We start from the raw sequence: 21,377 nt of genomic DNA on the forward strand, positions 1-21,377 counted from the left end.
TTAAGTCCTTTTCTAATAGTCAAAGCTGCAATGAGAACCCTCCCAAGTGTCACCAATTAATTGCTCTTAGATGGTAACCAGACTTTCTTCTACTCAGAGCACATTCCAAGAGGTGTAAAACAATTAACCAACGGTCATTAAAAGGCAACTAACGATTTATTGTAGGTGCTAGGACAGAAGATAAAATACCGACTGGGTTTATCTATACAAAACTTCACTAATAGCTTAGTTATGGTTTTAAACCTTCAGTGAACCTGTGGAGCTCAGACAGATGATGGATGTTTAGCCAGATAATTACTCCTAATGGATATGCATGGAAACATTCGCCGTTGTAAACTTCTATTTCAATTTGTGATTTTTTGTGTGTGAACTTGTGATGAACTTTGTAACATGTGATCATGTGTTCTGAAAGATGTACAAGTACTGAGGACAAAGAGAAGCGTGAGAATCATCAATAGAGGAGACCTTTTTTTGCCTTTCCCCACTTAGACTAGAATTTTTTCCCTTTCCCCACTTAGAGAATATTTCCTCCCCCACCCCCTTAGGATCTTTCTGTTTTTCCCCTTAGATATCTTTCATAGGAAACTTTTTACAACTTAGTAATAAACTTTATAATCACTTCTCTAAGTGTGTTCTCTTCCTGGGACTTCCGACTAGCAGGCTGAAAGTTAGAGCCCAGCAGTTTCTGCTGAGATAGAACAAAGGCTGCATTGCTTAGTCCTCCACTGTCAGGCTACAGGTGTTAATCGCCTAAGCCAGCAGTCTTTTACCCTCAGAAAGAGCAAGAAAGTTTTTAGGACTTTTTAGAAGTTATCAAGAAAGCCCCGAGTCCCTCAGACTTTAAAGCCATCACCAGAGTCCTAACTCTGTAACTCCACCACTACCCTGGCCAACTGGTGCATCTGCTTTCAGAGTCTCCCACCTAGCTCAGTTTTTCTTTACTTGTCTATACAAATAAATAAGTAGCAAAATCTGGTAATCATGGGTCATTACCAACTTGAAACAGCTGGATTCAAATGTTGAGCTGAGTTGAATTTGTTTCTCCAGTATCAAAAGATAACAAATTTGTTTACTTTCCTGGTAAAGTCTCAGAGTGGCTGAGGGATGTTCAGTGGCCTCCAGGAGGAATGCCTCTCACTCACACTCACCAAGAATGCTCCATAGGTGGTCCAAGCTTCCCCCACCCTGCCTGAGAACAGCATACCTCCTCAGTCTTTCTTCTGTTCTCTTTTACGTCTGGCAAATTGTGTCTAAACTAGGGCATTCTCACTGAGCTATGGACTGAAAAACCATCTCCGTGCCAGCTACTCATGGCAGAAAAAAATGCTCCCTTGCCGGAAGCACACCATCTTCCATCATCGCTGTTGACTGCAAGACCTTCTATAAGGAAAACTGCTCCTGCCAAGAATAGACTAGATGCATCAATACATGGTAGCTGAAATTTGTTAAAAGCCTGAATTGAAAATCAATGCGCACAGAAGAGCTCGAGCTGGAACAGGCTGAACCCTCTCACACACCAAGACCGCCTTCTCGGGCTAGTTGAAAATGCAGAAAAGGTTCCCTTGTCAGCGACTTGATCTTACAAAGCTTTCAAACTAAACAGGGACCACATAAGGTAAGAGGTATTGTGCATTTCCCCTAATTATGTAAATAAAGAGATGGATCCAGGCTTCTCAATGACACCCACACACATCCATAAGGAAGTGAGACCATCAACAGCTAAGAGTTCTAGGTTCAGTGTATTCCTCCAAAATATGTGCCAGTGAACAGGTGGCTCCTTTAGAAAAATGGAATTAAAAGGTCTCCAACTGGTTACTGTAGAGGATATTCCAACCTCACCATAAATATTCCAGAAAGCACTGGCTAATATCAAAATCCACACAACCTTGAAACCCGATAACAAACACAGTCACTCACACAGCAACTTACAGGAACGGCACAAGCCATAAAATTGGTAGACCTGGATTATGAGACAATCTAGGGACTAACCACTCACAGCAGTCTGTGTCAAAGAAAGAAAGAAAGAAAGAAAGAAAGAAAGAAAGAAAGAAAGGAAGGAAGAAGGAAAGAAGGAAGAAAGACAGACAGACAGACAGACAGAAAGAAGGAAAGAAGGAAAGAAAGGGAGGAGGAGGAGGAGAAAGAGAAGGAGAAGAGAAGAAAATAATCGCAGGAAAAAAATTGCGTTTATCTCTCACCGTACTATTGTCTCGCCAGCAAGAACACACGAGTGAGAAACCGGATCCTTCTGCAGCAACTTTATTACACCAGTTTCAACATGAAGAGGAAGACCCCAAGCACCAAAAAGGCGTTGCTTATATACACCTTAGTGTAGCGTGTCCACACCTGATTGGCTGCTCTCCCAGAGCCTCATCACCACGGCCAGGGATGGGCCGTGACTTGGCACAAAAACACTCGCACATGCGCACATTGCTTGTTTACCAATTAGGCCACGCAGGCACAGCGGAAACCGCTTCCCACATTTATCCATTGAGTCAAGTCACGGGATCAGGGGGAAATACGGAAGATAATTCTTTACCTTAAGATGCTGGGAAAAAAAAGAAAAGAAACAAAAACAAAAAGCCATCCAGCATCTTAATTCTGTGCTTCATTTTATCTATCATCCATCTCTTCATAGTTCTTCTGAGTTAGTGATATTCAAACCATTAAAAAGTCCTCTGGAGAGGAAGAAGTTATGCCCCGGAATGCAGGTGTGGGCTTTCTCGTGGGTAAACTACGGAGGTGAGATCTACGTGGCGGTCCTTGATGGTCAGGATGGCAAGGCCCAGTCTTCAGCTACTCAACGCCACAACCTTAACTGCTGTCAACACAGATCCCTTACCTTAAAATGTCAACTTTCATAGCTATCTTCTCACTCTGAGATCCGTAAACTGAAAACTGGACAAATAGTCTCTGGGACCCATGAAAATGTATACTACGTACACAAGGGCTGAAAACAAGTATCAGTCTACCTACTCAAAGACGACCATAACTCTTAGAAATATTTCTTCCAGGGAGCCCAGGGATATGGGTTAGAGGGTAAGGAACTGGCCACCCAAGAGGAACTGAGTTCTGATCCCCCAAATCCATGTAAAGCTGGATCCATGTGACATGGAACACATTCCTCGGGCTCTCCTGACAAGACGGGAGGTGGAGACAGGGGGATTCCCAGAAGCATGCATGATGAAACGCAAATATATCATTTAACTAGATTCTTTAGTAAAATGCTTCAAGTAGAAAGTAGCAACTTTTAAATAATTAGTTTAGAGAAACAAACCAAGTAGAATAGGGTTAGTATAAATTACTAGCCTGGTCTTCATTGTCTGTGGGTATGCTGTGCACTGTCACTGATTTGACCCTTAGTCTACAGAATGTATTTCTCTTGTGCTGCTTAGATTTTTTTTTAATTATTTGAAAGAGATGACTACACGAAAATTCTGCCCTTGATCCTGTCTGCTGAAAGGGTTTCATTCGCGGGATCACAGAAGTTCCTTCATGTTTGAAGGAGACCAAAGCCATTGTCAGGTAGCAATGGCTACCTTTCGTCGGGCACATGGCCACCGATTCCTCCTCTCAGCCTTCCCCTGGGCTGCTTTCGGCTGACCGTGTGGCTAATGGCAGTGAATCCAGCCAACAGGATTTTTCATTTCTGCTCTTATTGGTTTTCCAATACCACGGTAAGTTGTGCAACATTGGCTGGGCTGCAGCTTCTGTGACGCGGAAAGCCATTCCTTAGTAAATGCTGTCAAGCTGAAGAGGGGTGCAATCACATTTATGTTGTGATCCTGGCAGCGTGGGACACGTTCTTAAGGTGGAGAGATTTATATCCAAAAGGCTGGTTAGGAAATGACAACTGTAGCTGATGCTTCGCAAGAAGGGTGTGAAAGGGGGAACAGAGAGTGTTGGGGGTTGGGGGGAGAGAACGTGGGAACAGAGAGTGGGGGAGCACGTGGGAAAGGGGGGGGGCATGTGGGTGTTGCGGTAAATCTCCAACCCAAATAAGCCCAGGCAATGAAAACACAACTCTAGGCTGTGCGCCTAGATTGGGCAGATCTACCACTACTCTACCGTCTTATAAGAGACCCCTTATAACTTGCGGTTTCTTCAGGCCAGGTGCTTCTGCTCCACTTTCCTTCTTCCTACTCTCCCGTTATCCTCTCTCTCTCTCTCTCTCTCTCTCTCTCTCTCTCTCTCTCTCTCTCTCTCTCTCTCTCTCTCTCTTTCTCTTTCTCTCCCAAAATCTTCAGCTCCACCTTCCCTTCTTTCTCCTCCCAATCACCGGCTCTAGCCTTCATTTATAAACTACAGTGAGCAGACAGTTTACAGGAAATCACCTGACTGCTGACTCATTCCTTGTTCCCAGCCCCTCACAGGAGAACAGAATTAACATCAAATATAATTAGCCCCAGGGCTATCCGCAACACATGGGAGCAGGTGGGAAGAGAGGGAGTGTGGGGAGCATGTGGGAGCTGCAACTGATGTGTTTGCCACCGGTTTAGACACTAGGTTAGGAAAGGGAGGTGGGGTAGAAATAGAGGTAGACAGATTTCTATGAGTTCAAGGCCAGCCTAGTCTACCTGGTGAACTCAGAGCAAGCTGAGGCTATGTAGTGAGCACAGAGGAGGGAAGAGGCGGGGATAGGAGGGAAGAAGAGAAGAGTAGGATGAACCAATTTGATTAACTCATGAGGAAATGCACTAAAGTACAAATCTCAGTCAGCCAGAAACTAGCTGAGGAAAATCAGCTCAGATTGGAGTTAGAAGAACATAGAGTCGGTGGGGGAGAATTATCTTACTTAAACCTCTCGGAAACTTTTTAAGTCTAGACTACATACATATACAACTTACATTATACAGACTGAGCAGGATGCATTTATATATTCTATTATGTACTGTATATATACACATATGTAACAACAATTAAGGAGGCCATGATTTAAAGAGAGAAGAAGGTTATGTGGGAGGGCTTAGAGGGAGGAAATGGAAGGGAGACGTGATGGCTCTTTTCTCTCTAAATGGTCAACAAACTGATTCATCAGTGTTTAGTGACTTATTGAAAATGGCACAGGTAGTAAGCAATTCAAATTGAGGTCTCCTGACTTAGGTTGAGCGTTGTGTGATGATGTGGTGATACATACATGTATATTTCCCACCAGCAGCTTAAGTGCTTACAAACAGTGAGAAGGATCTATAGATCTATGAGGACTGGGATAGGAACCAAGGAAAACCAACAAAGTAGAAACCTGGGAACTCACACACAGCCACCTCAGCCTGTGAAGAATGAAGAAAGACAGTACCGTGACTTTTATTTAAATGCTTCTAAGTGAGACATGCCCGTGAACGCTGGAGCTGTCAGGGCTGAGGATACAAAGGACGACGGCAGTGACCTGGCAGGAAACTACGAGGTCTATTGTCGCCCAAGCACCCGATTCTTTCTTTATTTTGAGGCAAACACAAATACACTAAAGTCTGACAAGCATTTGCCATGTTGACCCAGTTTTAAATCATCAGGATTTTTTTTTTAATGCATACATGGGCACATAAACTGGTTGGTTTGCTTTGGGAGGTAGGGTTTTATGTGATGACACTCCTCTGAAATGCCATGCTACGTCATTTCTTTGTAGGCCAGCAATTCAATTAGAAATATAATTTTTTTTCGTGTTAGATTTGAAAACCTTTGGAGTTGGCTTGAGCTAGCTCTCCAAAGCAAATGGGGCACTTTAGGTAAGGCCACCCTGTGGGGCAGAACACTGAGAGTCGAAAACAGCATATGACATTTAGCCTGCCTTCCAGCAAGCTAAATGTGTGTGTGTGTGTGTATGTGTGTGTGTGTCCCCTCTCATAGATCCAGACCCTATTTTCAGACTTAAATATTGATTTTTGATTCCTTTTGTGTTATAGGTAAGTCTAGAAACGGGGTTATAAGAAATGGAGTTATGTAACAGGGAGATAAATGGGTCAGCTACAAACCAACCAATCGGATTGAGCAGATGAGAACTACTTATTTGTTTGCACAGATTTGGCCACCATAAATGAAACTTCATTGGGCATCTTAATTAAGTTGTCTTTCATTACATTAGATATCTAGCATTAATCATCATTGTGTTGTCTCTGATACCCACAGGAGCTGACATCTCTCGGGTTGATCCTCTTGGCCCTCACTGGTGTCATAGTTTGGAGGCTGAGAAAAGGTGTCTTTCCTCCAGTGTCGGTCAAGAAAATCTTCGGTCAAGAGCCCACTTCTCACCAGCCCTTTCAGTATCTCAATTTATTCTAAATATGTCGTTTGCTTTCCCAGTTTCCGCATTACCCTCAGGTATATCATAGAGTAATCCATGAGAATGATAGAAAAGAATCCCTAGAAGGCATAAAGGCATTTCTGGTGTAGTTCCAATAAGTAGATCGATGCTTTGTTTTATCTGCAGTCATGGCCTCTTATCATCTGTACATGCTGGTGTATAAGTCCTCTAAATACCATAGTAAGAAAAGTTACTTTTATATTAAATGTGATGCTATCCTGAACAGATTTAGTGCAAGCTTATGTTTTTAGTCAATTTCTTTGTGGTGGATTAAACTGGAATGGCCCATGTACACTCAAGTATTTGAATGCTTGGCTCACAGGAAGTGGCACTATTAGGAGCCGTGGCCTTGTTGGAGTAGAAGTGGCCTTGCTGGAGGAAGTGTGTCACTATGGGGGTGGGCTTTCAGGTGTCATAAACTCAAGCCAGTTCTCTTCCTGCTGCAGATCCAGCATACAGAACTCTCAGCATTTCCAGCACCATATCTGCCTGGATGTTGCCATGTTCCCACCATGATGATAATGGACTGAACCTCTGAACTGTAAGCCAACCCCAGTTAAATGCTTTCCTTTATAAGAGTTGCCTTGGTTATGGTGTCTGTTCACAGCAATAGCACACTGACAATGGCCCTTTTAAAGATAACCTTATATTTATGTAATGTGTGTGTCTGCTCACATGCCTGTATGCATCCATGTACACAGGCACATAGCCAGGCACGTGTGTGCAGGTGAGAGGGCAGCTTTCAGGAGTTGCTTCTCATCTTTTACTATGCATGTTCCAGGGATCGAACTCAAGTTCTCAGGCTTAGTGGCAAGCAAGGCCACACTCTCAACGGTTACAGTCGGTCTCTGAACATCAGTAGTGTTTTGTTGACTAGAATTGTGTTTTTATTTTTCTAGTGAAAGATTACTTTCTTAAAAGGAAGAGAAACAAGAAAGAGCATCAAAATTATTTGAGAATATTCAGACAATCGTTGTGTCCTTTCTATCATTGGTACTATTGACCACTTGATCAGTACACCCCTCTACTCCTCAACACTACTCGTTACTTGTCCCAGCTTACTAGTTGATTCTCACATCCTCCCAGATAAAAGAAGTAAGGCTTCAGATGACCCAGGCAGTTACCAGTGACAGTGCAGGGATGTCCTGGGAAATGTCCTCTACTGGAACACTTGGAACCTTGTTCTAGGCTCTGGCAAACATAATAAAATGACTCCAGTTTCGTTTTTAAAGTAACAGCCATTTGTATTGTATTGTAATCCCAAATCTATGAAATATCTGGTTCTTAAAGGCCTGCTAACAACCTTAAACATAGATGGCCAGCAAATTAATTAAATATGTGTTGATACAACAACATTCAAAAATGGTTAAACAGTTAACGTAAGTCTGAAGCAGGAAGGAAAACCATAAGTTCAAGGCCAGCCTAGATCGCACAATAAGTTCAAATCTAAACTGAGCTACATGGGGCTCTGTCAGAGACAGAAGAAGAGAAGGAAAGGAGGATAGAGTGGGATAGGGAGAGGAAGGGAAAGAGAAGAAGAGAGAATTCATATATGGAGAAACAGTATATGCATCCAATGAATTACTATCTCAGGTAAATAAGGATCTCAAGTAATTCAAGAGCAAGCAAGCAAATAACCCAATTTAAAAGACAAAGGCCTTAAATGGATGGGCCTTGAGAGAGGCCTGAGTGAGTTACTCAGTCACAGAGGATCACACATGGTATGTACTCACTGATAAGTGGATATTAGCCCAAAAGTTCGGAATACCCAACATTCAATTCACAGACCATATGAAACCTAAAAAGAAGGAAGACCAAAATATGGATGCTTCAGTGCTTCTTAGAAAGGTGAACAAAATACTCACAGGAAGAAATATGGAGACAAAAGTGTGGAGCAGAGACTGAAAGAAAGGCCATCCAGAGACTGCCCCACGTGGGGATCATCCCATATATAGCCACCAAACCTGGACGCTTTTGTGGATGCCTGGAAGTGCTTGCTGACAGGAGCCTGATATGGCTGTCTCCTGAGAGGCTCTGCCATTGCCTGACAAATACAGAGGTGGATGCTCACAGCCAACCATTAGACTGAGTGCTGGGGTCCCCATGGAGGAGTTGGAGAAGGGACTGAAGTAGCTGAGGAGCTTTGCAGCCCCATGGAGGGAGCAACAGTGTCAACCAGCCAGACCGCCCCTGCCCCCTACTCCCACCCCCTGGAGCTTCCAGGGACTGGACCACCAACCAAAGAGTATACATAGAGGGACCCATGACTCCGGCCACATATGTGGCAGAGGATGGCCTTGTTGTCCAACAAGGCCATCAGTGGGAGGAGAGGCCCTTGGGCCTAAGGGTGTTTGATGCCCTAATGTAGGGGAATGCCAGGGCAGGAAGATGGGAGAGGGTGGGTCGGTGAGTGGGGAATCACCCTCATAGAGGCAGAGGGAGGGAGGATGGGATAAGGGTTTCCGAAGGGGAGACTGGAAAGGAGAAAGCATTTGAAAAAAAAAGAAAGAAAGAAATGTAGATGTAAGTATATAAGCCAATCACATAGTAAATTATGTTTTGTAATCCAAAAAAAAAAGGTCTTGACTCAACAGTTCTGAAAAGACACCACACAAACAGCTCACAGTTATATAAACTATGTTCCACCTCACTAATAAAATCATAAAGATTGAAGCCGCAGTGAACTCCCACCTCATATTTATTACCAAGGGTATGACCTCACACCTGTTACCGTGGGTGTGAACTCTCACTTCACACCCCTTACTGTGGGTATGTGCAATGAAATGGAAGGTAATTGTGAGGGAAGAGAACCCTTGATAGGTTAGAACGTAACTGAAACCAAGATGGGAGTTTTAAAACACCTCAAAAGATTCTAAGTAGGATGCTCTATGACCCAGCAACCTCCCTTCTGATTAAACATCCAAAGAAATGGAATTCAGAATGCCGAGGATGTGTCGGGGTTTTCCTCAGAAGCAACTCACCCTAAGCATTGACAGAAGGTGGACTTTATGTCCCATGGAGGACTATTCAGCCTTCAGTTCAGAGAAAAAGAGCTTGCCTGCAGTGACAACACTGGGGAACTTGGGGAATACCCTGCTAAGTGCATAGGACAGTAAAGGAAGGTAAAGATTGCATGATCTTCCATGGGAAACCCAAACTCTTAGAAATCTAATGGGAAGTTAATCTGAACCCTGGAAGGAGGACAGTGGCTGTACAGAAGGAGGAACCGTTAAACAGTGGAATGGGGCGGTAGCGATCCACATAGCATGGTAACCATCATCAACACGTATGTTCAAAATGTAAAAACAGTATGTTTTAACATTCTCACCAAGAACAAATAAGTATGAGAGGTGGTAGGTATGTCAATTAACTTGAGTTCACACATACACACACATTTATACATACACACACATACACACACATATACACACACATACACACACACTAAACAATACACCGAACTCTACAAATATAGATAATTATCCCTGGTCAATCTATAAAAACTAAGGTCTTCCCTCCTCTGTACCCAGCCTGCTTTTGTAGGGCATCTACACTCCTTCTTAAATTAACACATGAACTAAAACCCTTGCTGAGATCAAATTGTCTCTTGTATGTTCTTGGAAAAGCACAAAGAAAGAACATCAGCACAGTCATTTGAAATCCATGATAGCTGGTCTCATTGCTGAGATCTAATAACATGGGAAGGAAGAAATGTTCTAAACACGGGAATGAATTCCTTGTCTCTAGCACATTTCATTTAATAGAGACAAACTACACAGAGCAGCCAGCAAACCAGGACAACAGAGACTGCAACAATTCATTGGTATAGCTGGTATAAAATATGCGCATGGCTTTTGTCTTTGGAGATGAGACTATAAAGTGTATTCTTAGTCAACTGAGCCGTGATTAACATTTCGGGCACTAAGGTCTCCTGGAGTCACTCTGGATTTATAGGCTTGCCCTTACCAGCATTTCGTCTGAAGCTGCGTTTTGTAGAAGAGGAGGTGTTCCAGCACTTCGGTGAGCTGAGGACGATTGTTCTGAACGCAGGACCAGGCGGCCACACTGTGCCAGAGCAGGTGGTTGACTTCGTAGCCCCTCTTATTCAGCTGCAAATGATTCTGAAATGACATGATTATTATGGAGGCTGACCTGCCAAAGACTTCTTTGACTTGCACAGACTTGAAAAATACATTTTAAAATATACAAATCAAAGTGAATATTCACTCAGATTTGTAGAATCATTTAAAAGTGTTTTTAGGTATGGATAGCTGAAATAAACCTAGTAGCTACACAAAATGTTTACAAGTCCCTGTGTTCAATGTATCTATCAGTCTACGGTAAGACAGAAACACCAAAACCTCTGAAGGACCACTGTTGGATGTGCTGTTCTTGGACTCTGTGGGTCTCCCTTCTTCACAACACCTGATCAAGAGGCAACTGGGAAAGTTTTAACAAACTGGGCTCTGAAACCTGGGTTTCTCTGCATTAACAACCAAATAGGTGCCTCATAGAGGGTGGCCAATGCCTGTTAATCACTTGGGTTTCTTTAACTACAAATTCAGATACTATGTTTTTTGTTTGTTTTCTTCAAGTATTCCATGACAGCTTCATTAAGTAATTGATCTGCTGCAGTGATTAGCATTCCATGACATCATAGTACTCTCAGCCCCACCCCACCCCACCCTTGCCCCTGCCTCAAAGGTTCAATGGCAGTTCACATTCCATACTGATAAGAAACACTTTACATCTGAAGGGCTTCATTGTCCTCAGTTATTATATGAAATATTAGAGCTAAAAATCTAAAGACAGTCTTCATGTTGAGTCCTCTCAAAATGCTGGAGATTCATACAGAATTTCAAATTAAAACCTCTCAAGTTTCTGGTAAGCTGTTTAGTTATGTTCTTTGGCTATGTACTGATTTTTTTTTTCCATGTCAGGGATAGTTAGATGCTGGAGAGAATTGCTAGAGTCAAGGTCTGCAGGAACTCACTGGCCCTGGGAGCGGTAATTCAGAAAAGAAACTGTAAACAAAACCATGTTTGGGGTGTTACAATATTCCACAGGGAAGCTGTCTTCTGAGATAATGTGAGGCTTTGGACTGAGACATGCTGACTGTGGTAAATGCTCAGATAACTCAATTTTCTGCTTTGTGGTGGAGCCCGGTCAAAAAGTAAAAGCCATATAAATGAAATTGTCTCAGTAGCCCTCGGCATCTCAGCCTGTGTGCCTGGTGGTCTTCCAGTTTCAAACTTAGTTTACAAAAACAGGAATATAATAGATCTGTTTTAAATTTTTGAGACGGCCTGACCAATTAATTTAAAGCAATACTTTTCTAGGTCATAGACACTACATGGCTACAGAGACTACTAAGTTAAGGAAGTAAATATCTGTGTTAAAACATTCAGAGGTGAGCTGTGTGACCAAGACCCATAGTCTGGTGCCCAGTAAAAGCGAGGCCGAAACAAGAGGATGTCAAACTTGAAGCTAACATTTGGGAAATTTAGAAAGATTCTGTCTCAAAATAGCAAGCCATAATGAAACGGCCCAGGTGAAGATTCTATTAAAAAGAATGAATTTATGAAATTTCTGGGCAAATGGATGGACCTGGAGGGCATCATCCTGAGTGAGGTAACCCAATCACAAAAGAACTCACACAATATGTACTCACTGATAAGTGGATATTAGCCCAGAAACTTAGGATACCCAAGATATAAGATACAATTTGCTAAACACATGAAACTCAAGAAAAACAAAGACCAAAGTGTGGACACTTTGCCCCTTCTTAGAATTGGGAACAAAACATCCATCGAAGGAGTTACAGAGACAAAGTTTGGAGCTGAGACGAAAGGATGGACCATCTAGAGACTGCCATATCCGGGGATCCATCCCATAATCAGCTTCCAAACGCTGACACCATTGCATACACTAGCAAGATTTTGCTGAAAGGACCCAGATATAGCAGTCTCTTGTGAGACTATGCCGGGGCCTAGCAAACACAGAAGTGGATGCTCACAGTCAGCTATTGGATGGATCACAGGGCCCCAATGGAGGAGCTAGAGAAAGTAACCAAGGAGCTAAAGGGATCTTCAACCCTATAGATGGAACAACATTATGAACTAACCAGTACCCAGGAGCTCTTGACTCTAGCTGCATATGTATCAAAAGATGGCCTAGTCGGCCATCACTGGAAAGAGAGGCCCATTGGACTTGCAAACTTTATATGCCCCAGTACAGGGGAACACCAGGGCCAAGAAGTGGGAGTGGGTGGGTAGGGGAGTGGGGGAGAGGGTATGGGGGACTTTTGGGATAGCATTGGAAATGTAAATGAAATAAATACCTAATTAAAAAAAGAAATTTTAAAAAATCTATGTTTTATTTCAATGTATATGATGTTGTTTTTTTACACGGTGTGGAGAATGAGGAAAAGCACCTCTGCTGTTGACAACTGACTTGATTCCTCTTATTGCAGTTTGGTCTGATACAGTTAGGTCGTTTTGATTTGCTGGGCACAAGCACAAACAAATGTCCCCGATACTACTCCAAGACTATGATTTTTTTTCTTTATTTTTTTAATTGGTTATTTTATTTATTCACATTTCAAATGTTGCCCCCCTTCCTGGTTTCCCCTCTGGAAAAAAAAAACCCATCCCATCCCATCCTCCCTCCCCTTTGCCTGTACGAGGGTGTTCCCAACACACACACACACCCCATTCCCACCTTACCGCTCTAGCATTCCCCTATGCTGGGGCATATGGAGCCTCCACAAGACCAAGGGCCTCCCCATCCATTGATGCCAGATAAGGCAATCCTTTCCTACATATGCAGCTAGAGCCATGGATCCCTCCACATGTACTCTTTGGTTGGTGTTTTAGTCCCTAGACCATAATTTTTTTTTAAGATTGATTTATTTATTTATTATATGTAAGTACACTGTAGTTGTCTTCAGACATACCAGAAGAGGGCGTCAGATCCTGTTACAGATGGTTGTGAGCCACCATGTGGTTGCTGGGAATTGAACTCAGGACCTTTGGAAGAGCAGTCAGTGCTCTTAACCGCTGAGCCATCTCACCAGCCCCCGACCATGATTTTTTTAAAGCTCTCTACTAACACTTATTCTTAAGCACAGACAAAAAGGAAGCCACTGTGTCACCCACAAAATATCCAGGCATAGAATCACCCCTACTTTTCAATAGAAGAATCTAAAGAGGGCGCCTGTTTTCTCAGGCTCCCCTTGATCTCTCCAGGTCCAAATGCTGAAAAAAATAAAATAAAAAGCCCAGAAGTCTGCAAGCATCCACAGTTCCTCCGGGGAGTGCGGGCTCCCTCTTCTCCTCTCTGCCTACACTGAGGAATGAACCCCATTGTCCCTGACACACGTGTGCTCCTCCCCCTGACCTTTGCCTTCATGGCCTTAGCATTATCAAAAAGAAAGGATTCATGTAATGATGATAATCATGTGGTTCAATCCAGTTGTGGCAGACCAGGAAAGAGCAGCCCTGACAGTTATTATGTGACACGCACAATCTCTTGCCTTTATGCTGAATCAGCCTCCTGTGGTTGGGAGACTAATGCTGTCATCGAAAGCACAGAGTTTAAAGAACATTTTTAAAACATTGCAATTCTCCGGCAGAGTGATTATACACACGTTCGATCAAATAAAAATCTAACGTATACTTTACTTTTTCTATAATTCCTTATTATTTTACTTCGCAAATTGTCAAGCTGTGGTAGCTTTGAAGTGGCAAAAGGATGGTGTTGGGAGACTGTTCAGCCAGGGAAGTGTCTGCTACACAGGAATAAGAACCTGAGTTCAGGTCCTCAGCACTAACAACAGAACTAGGCAGAGTGGCGATGGTCAGTAATCATAGTTACTATGGGCTGGGGGACAGAGGCAAGATGATCCCACAGGCACATAGATGCACATAGATGTACACTTGGATACACATAAGCATGTGCACAGACATAAAAAAGAAAGAAAGAAATTGGGAGTGATTTTTACTGGATGATAATTTGTTAAGCACCAAACACAGAATTTAGTGACTTCAGAGAATATTTTTTTCCACTGTTTTCTGCCTACCTGCCTTTTCCTTTTCCTTTTCCTTTTCTTTTCCTTTTCCTCTGTTTCCTTTTCTTTTACCATCTCCTGTGATTCCTCCATCTTCCTCCTGTGCCACCCAGCTTCGTTCTATCATGCTGCAGCTTGCACTGTGCCTTCTGTGAGATGCCCACTGCCTTGGCATTTATGAGAGTATAAGTACACTCCCTGGAAGCAGCTGATCGGACCCTTACAACAGAGATAAGCTTGGAGGCATGGGTTCTGTTGTGGCTGCTCAGACGCCGAGTTTTGAGTTTTGTCCTGTTTTCAGTCATTTTGCCCTGAGACAAAACGCCTCAGTGACATTGTCATGAGAAGACCTCTTAATACAAATGTGTTAGCCAAATATCAACAGAAATAACTGGATAATGCCCCTAATTTGAAAAAACACACATCTCGTTATGATGCTGTTCTTAGCATCGCTGACGCTCAGTGGAGTATCTCAGATTCTGGTCACATCCTTTTGCTTACTGAGTACTGTGGTGTGAGAGAATAAGACTGCTAATCACATCAGAATGTAAAATTGGTGTATCTGCTACTTTTCAGGAAACTATTTATACATTAGGTAATAATATGTAATAAGGGGGGAGGCTACTCTGTTTTAGCTGAGTTCTTTCACAACCTCCAAAGAACTACATTGTTACTACCATGTGACAACTGTGCTTAGAAAAGTCAGCTCTGCTCCTGACTAGAGGACAGAAATTCAATCCTGCAATTGGGCTCTGCCATTGCAAAGTTAATAAAAGTGCACCCCTTATCAAAGCTGGTGGTAATTAGGGTCTGGGTCACTTAAAGGGACATTAAAGGGAGAAACTGTCCAGGGCAGGGGACAGACGTTTCCTACCTATAGGTGAAGTCACAGGATCTTTATCGTGCATCTTACAATATGTAAATTCTACGGGACTTTCAAACAATTCTAGCATTGGTTGTAGGACAAATTTAGCAACTGCTTTTACTCCATTTCTATGAGCATTAAACGTAAGATACTTCACAATGGCCAATGCAGGCTATGCGTGGCCCTTTTAGTAGAATCAGAAGATAAGAGATGATGGATAGATCGATAAATCCTGAACTGCAATATAGCATCAATAAAGACGGGAGAAAAAAATAGCTGCTGCTGTACCTTTTACATTCTATTATCTCTTCCTTTCCTCTTTCATTCCCCAAAGTAGGGAATGAAATGGGTATTGAATGGGCAGATGCTCAGCTGAACTGGAGAGGCTGGCTTCAAAAAGCCACACTGGAGAAATTGGGTGGAAACTAGGGAACTTTAGGGCTTGCAATCATGCCATGAATCAGAGCTGATTAGCCGAGAGGTGACTTAGAAGCACTGTGGCTCGACTCTCCTTTATAGTTGTTATATTATGAAGTAATTGAAGAAGGAAAAAGAAAGGCAATAAACCTGACAGCCCCAAATGTGTTATATAGTCCCCTCAGAGAATCGCATAGATGGAACGGAAATAGAATTGAGGTCCTTTGTTCTACAAAGTGGAAAAGGCAGAGGAATACTCAACCACTGCGCACGTCACTCTCGGCTGATGTGTCCATTCCATGAGCTGTGGCCTCTGCCTCTTCTAGCATCCCCCGTCCATTACTTCCAAGGGTAGACATAGACTTGCTCTTCAGGAACACAAGCCTGGAAATGCGTGGCCCCACCTGAGCCAGAGCATGGGGTGGCTAAGATTGCCGTGTGTGTATATGCGAATTGCACCTTGCAGCACCATATCTGAAGATAGAACACTCAGAACACTACTTTCTGTCAAGGTAACGTGACAGAAAATCAATGAACTGTCTAGGTTAGAGCGAACACCTAAATATAAATGGCTATGTGTTTGTGGCATTTCATTCGAAAACTAGTGTTTTATTTATTCAGTTAAGGCGATGGTGGTGGCGGTGATGATTATCGTGATCATCGTGAAAATAGGCAGAGCTTTTTTTATACAAACAAGGAATCAGAGGTACAGAAAAGCTATGCCGACCGACCTCCTTAGATCACAGGCAGTTGTCAAGCAGGCCGTTACTCTTCGGATCAATGTTCTTCTTGCAGCTTCCTGTCTTATTTTAAGTGTATTTATCATCAAAACATACTTTTAATTCTGAAACAAGTGCCTCTTTTTGCATGACACAATTTGCATTCGTTACTAATTATAACCAAATGGTCCAAATTACATAGCAAACTTCACTTTTTACGTAGACAGTTTATCGCTAATGAGCCAGGAGACAAATACTTAAGCTTAAAGGGTATACATGTACATGATAAAATGTATTTTCCTATCTGTTAAATTTATAGTTGATGTTTGAAAGGCCCCAAAGGGAGTGTGGGAAGACTGTGAGGTCACACATAAATAAAGCTATTTTAAGAGGAATTTCCATAAATCCTTCAATTTCACAAATCATTAGAACTTACCTTAGATTAAAACTATTTTCCAGCCGGGCGTGGTGATGCACACGTTTAATCCCAGCACTCAGGAGGCAGAGGCAGGTGGATTTCTGAGTTCGAGGCCAGCCTGGTCTACAAAGTGAGTTCCAGGTCAGCCAGAGCTACACAGAGAAACCCTGCCTCAAAAAACAAAAACAAACAAACAAAATATAAATTCTTCAGGGGCACAAGTCCCTTCCGGTTCACTGCAGAACAGGGGTTCCTGGCCTGGGGAGTCTCCGGACACCCACAAGGACCCATACAGGATCCCCCACGGGATCCTAAGACCTCTGGTGAGTGGAACACAGCGCCTGCTCCAATCCAATTGCACGGGACCTGAGACTGCATTAATTAAGGAAGCAGATAACCCGGCCTGATCAGGGGCACAAGTCCCTTCCGGTCCATTGCAGCACAGGGTTTCCTGGCCCGGGGAGTCTCCGGACACCCGCAAAGACCCACACAGGATCCCCCACGGGATCCTAAGACCTCTGGTGAGTGGAACACAGCATCTGCTTCAATCTAATCCTGCGGGACCTGAGACTGCTTTAATTAAGGAAGCAGATAACCCATCCTGATCAGGGGCACAAGTCCCTTCCGGTTCACTGCAGCACAGGGGTTCCTGGCCCAGAGAGTCTCTGGACACCCGCAAGGACCCACACAGGATACCCCACGGGATCCTAAGACCTCTGGTAAGTAGAACACAGTGTCTGCTCCAATCCAATCGCACAAGACCTGAGACTGCATTAATTAAAGAAGCAGATAACCTGGCTTGATCAGGGGCACAAGTCCCTTCCGGTCCACTCCAGTACCGGGGTTCCTTGTGCGCTGAGTTTCTGGACACCCCCAAGGTCCTCACAGGACCCTCAGGGGATCTTAAGACCTCTGGTGAGTGGAACACAACTTCTGCTAGGAGTCAGGTTCAAACACCAGATATCTGGGCACCTTCCCTACAAGAGGAGAGCTAGCCTGCAGAGAGTTCTGACCACTGAAACTAAGGACAGATCTAGTCTCCCAGGTCTGCTGATAGAGGCTAACAGAGTCGCCTGAGGAACAAGCTCTAACCAGAGACAACTATAACAACTAGCTCCAGAGATTAACAGATGGCAAAAGGCAAACATAAGAATCCTACTAACAGAAATCAGGACCACTAACCATCATTAGAACGCAGTACTCCCACCCCACCTAGTCCTGGGCACCCCAACACAACCGAAAAGCTAGACCCAGATTTAAAAGCATATCTCATGATGATGGTAGAGGACATCAAGAAGGACTTTAATAACTCACTTAAAGAAATACAGGAGAACACTGCTAAAGAGTTACAAGTCCTTAGGGTAAAACAGGAAAACACAACCAAACAGGTAGAAGTCCTTAAAGAAAAACAGGAAAACACATCCAAACAGGTGATGGAAATGAACAAAACCATACTAGACCTAAAAAGGGAAGTAGACACAATAAAGAAAACACAAAGCGAAGCAATGCTGGAGATAGAAACCCTAGGAAAGAAATCTGGAACCATAGACGCGAGCATCAGCAACAGAATACAAGAGATGGAAGAGAGAATCTCAGGTGCAGAAGATTCCATAGAGAACATCGGCACAACAATCAAAGATAATGCAAAACGCAAAAAGATCCTAACTCAAAACATCCAGGAAATCCAGGACACAATGAGAAGACCAAACCTACGGATAATAGGAGTTAATGAGAATGAAGATTTTCAACTTAAAGGGCCGGCAAAAATCTTCAACAAAATTATAGAAGAAAACTTCCCAAACCTAAAGAATGACATGCCCATGAACACACAAGAAGCTTACAGAACTCCAAATAGACTGGACCAGAAAATAAATTCCTCCCGACACATAATAATCAGAACAACAAATGCACTAAATAGAGAATATTAAAAGTAGTAAGGGAGAAAGGTCAAGTAACATATAAAGGCAGGCCTATCAGAATTACACCAGACTTTTCACCACAGACTATGAAAGCCAGAAGAGCCTGGACAGATGTTATACAGACACTAAGAGAACACAAATGCCAGCCCAGGCTACTATACCCGGCCAAACTCTCAATTAACATAGATGGAGAAACCAAAGTATTCCACGACAAAACCAAATTCACACACTATCTTTCCATAGATGGAGAAACCAAAGTAAAAAAAAAGCCTTGGAAAGATCAGGAATTCAAGGCCCATAGCTAAACATGATAAAAGCAATCTACAGCAAACCAGTAGCCAACATCAAAGTAAATGGTGAGAAGTTTGAACAATCCCACTAAAATCAGGGACTAGACAAGGCTGCCCACTTTCTCCCGACCTATTCAACATAGTACTTGAAGTCCTAGCCAGAGCAATTCGACAACAAAAGGAGATCAAGGGGATACAAATTGGAAAAGATGAAGTCAAAATATCACTTATTGCAGATGATATGATAGTATATATAAGTGACCCTAAAAATTCCACCAGAGAACTCCTAAACCTGATAAACAGCTTCGGTGAGGTAGCTGGATATAAAATTAACTCAAACAAGTCAATGGCCTTTCTCTACACAAAGAATAAACAGGCTGAGAAAGAAATTCTCAATAGTCACAAATAATATAAAATATCTTGGCGTGACTCTAACCAAGGAAGTGAAAGATCTGTATGATAAAAACTTCAAGTCTCTGAAGAAAGAAATTAAATATATCAGAAGATTGAAAGATCTCCCATGCTCATGGATTGGCAGGATCAACATTGTAAAAATGGCTATCTTGCCAAAAGCAATCTACAGATTCAATGCAATCCCCATCAAAATTCCAACTCAATTCTTCAATGAATTAGAAAGAGCAATCTGCAAATTCATCTGGAATAACAAAAAACCTAGGATAGCAAAAACTCTTCTCAAGGATAAAAGAACCTCTGGTGGAATCACCATGCCTGACCTAAAGCTTTACTACAGAGCAATTGTGATAAAAAACTGCATGGTACTGGTATAGGGACAGACAAGTAGAACAATGGAATAGAATTGAAGACCCAGAAATGAACCCACACACCTATGGTCACTTGATCTTCGACAAGGGAGCTAAACCATCCAGTGGAAGAAAGACAGCATTTTCAACAAATGGTGCTAGCACAACTGTTTGTTATCATGTAGAAGAACTCGAATCAATCCATTCCTATCTCCTTGTACTAAGGTCAAATTTAAGTGGATCAAGGAACTTCACATAAAACCAGAGACACTGAAACTTATAGAGGAGAAAGTGGGGAAAAGCCTCGAAAATATGGGCACAGGGGAAAAATTCCTGAATAGAACAGCAATGGCTTGTGCTGTAAGATCGAGGATTGACAAATGGGACCTCATGAAACGGCAAAGCTTCTGCAAGGCAAAAGACACCGTCAATAAGACAAAAAGGCCACCAACAGATTTGGAAAGGATCTTTACCTATCTTAAATCAGATAGGGGACTAATATCCAATATATATAAAGAACTCAAGAGGGTGGACTCCAGAAAATCAAATAACCCCATTAAAAATGGGGCTCAGAACTGAACAAAGAATTCTCACCTGAGGAATACTGAATGGCTGAGAAGCACCTGAAAAAATATTCAACATCCTTTTTTTTTCCCCTTTTCCATTTTTTATTAGGTATTTAGCTCATTTACATTTCCAATGTTATACCAAAAGTCCCCCATACCCACCCACCCCCATTCCCCTACCCACCCACTCCCCCTTTTTGGCACTGGCGTTCCCCTGTACTGGGGCATATAAAGTTTGCCTGTCCAATGGGTCTCTCTTTCCAGTGATGGCCGACTAGGCCATCTTTTGATACATATGCAGCTAGAGTCATCAGAGAAATGCAATTCAAAACAACCCTGAGATTCCATCTCACACCTGTCAGAATGGCTAAGATCAAAAATTCAGGTGACAGCAGATGCTGGCGAGGATGTGGAGAAAGAGGAACACTCCTCCATTGTTGGTGGGATTGCAAGCTTGTACAACCACTCGGGAAATCAATCTGGCGGTTCCTCAGAAAATTGGACATAGTACTACCGGAGGATCCCGCAATACCTCTCCTGGGCATATATCCCGAAGATGTCCCAACCAGTAAGAAGGACACATGCTCCACTATGTTCATAGCAACCTTATTTATAATAGCCAGAAGCTGGAAAGAACCCAGATGCCCCTCAACAGAGGAATGGATACAAAAAATGTGGCACATTTACACAATGGAGTACTACTCAGCTATTAAAAGGAATGAATTTATGAAATTCCTAGGCAAATGGTTGGACCTGGAGGGCATCATCCTGAGTGAGGTAACACAATCACAAAAGATTTCAAATGATATGTACTCACTGATAAGTGGATATTAGCCCAGAAACTTAGTATACCCGAGATATAAGATACAATTTGCAAAACACATGAAACTGAAGAAGAACGAAGACCAAAGTGTGGACACTTTGCCCCTTCTTAGAATTGGAAACAAACACCCATGGAAGGAGTTACAGAGACAAAGTTTGGAGCTGAGACAAAAGGATGGACCATCTAGAGACTGCCATATCCAGAGATCCATCCCATAATTAGACTCCAAACGC

The 21,377-nt window shown here is 42.7% G+C and overlaps 1 protein-coding gene across 8 annotated transcripts in view; it reads right to left on the bottom strand.

Annotated features, from left to right (window-relative positions):
• Positions 1-21,377, bottom strand: part of Tmem232 (transmembrane protein 232) — a 285,084-nt gene that overhangs the window by 184,026 nt on the left and 79,681 nt on the right. For all 8 annotated transcript variants that reach the window (XR_003952145.1, XM_006524493.3, XM_006524492.3 and 5 more), the window contains one exon: positions 10,265-10,419. Coding sequence is in view for 7 of the 8 variants with exons in the window: in XM_006524493.3 (XP_006524556.1) it covers positions 10,265-10,419 (155 nt within the window). In the remaining variant the exon portion in view is untranslated. The remainder of the gene's footprint in view (positions 1-10,264; positions 10,420-21,377) is intronic.

Source organism: Mus musculus, chromosome 17 (assembly GCF_000001635.26).
Source record: "Mus musculus strain C57BL/6J chromosome 17, GRCm38.p6 C57BL/6J".
Lineage (NCBI taxonomy): Eukaryota > Metazoa > Chordata > Mammalia > Rodentia > Muridae > Mus > Mus musculus.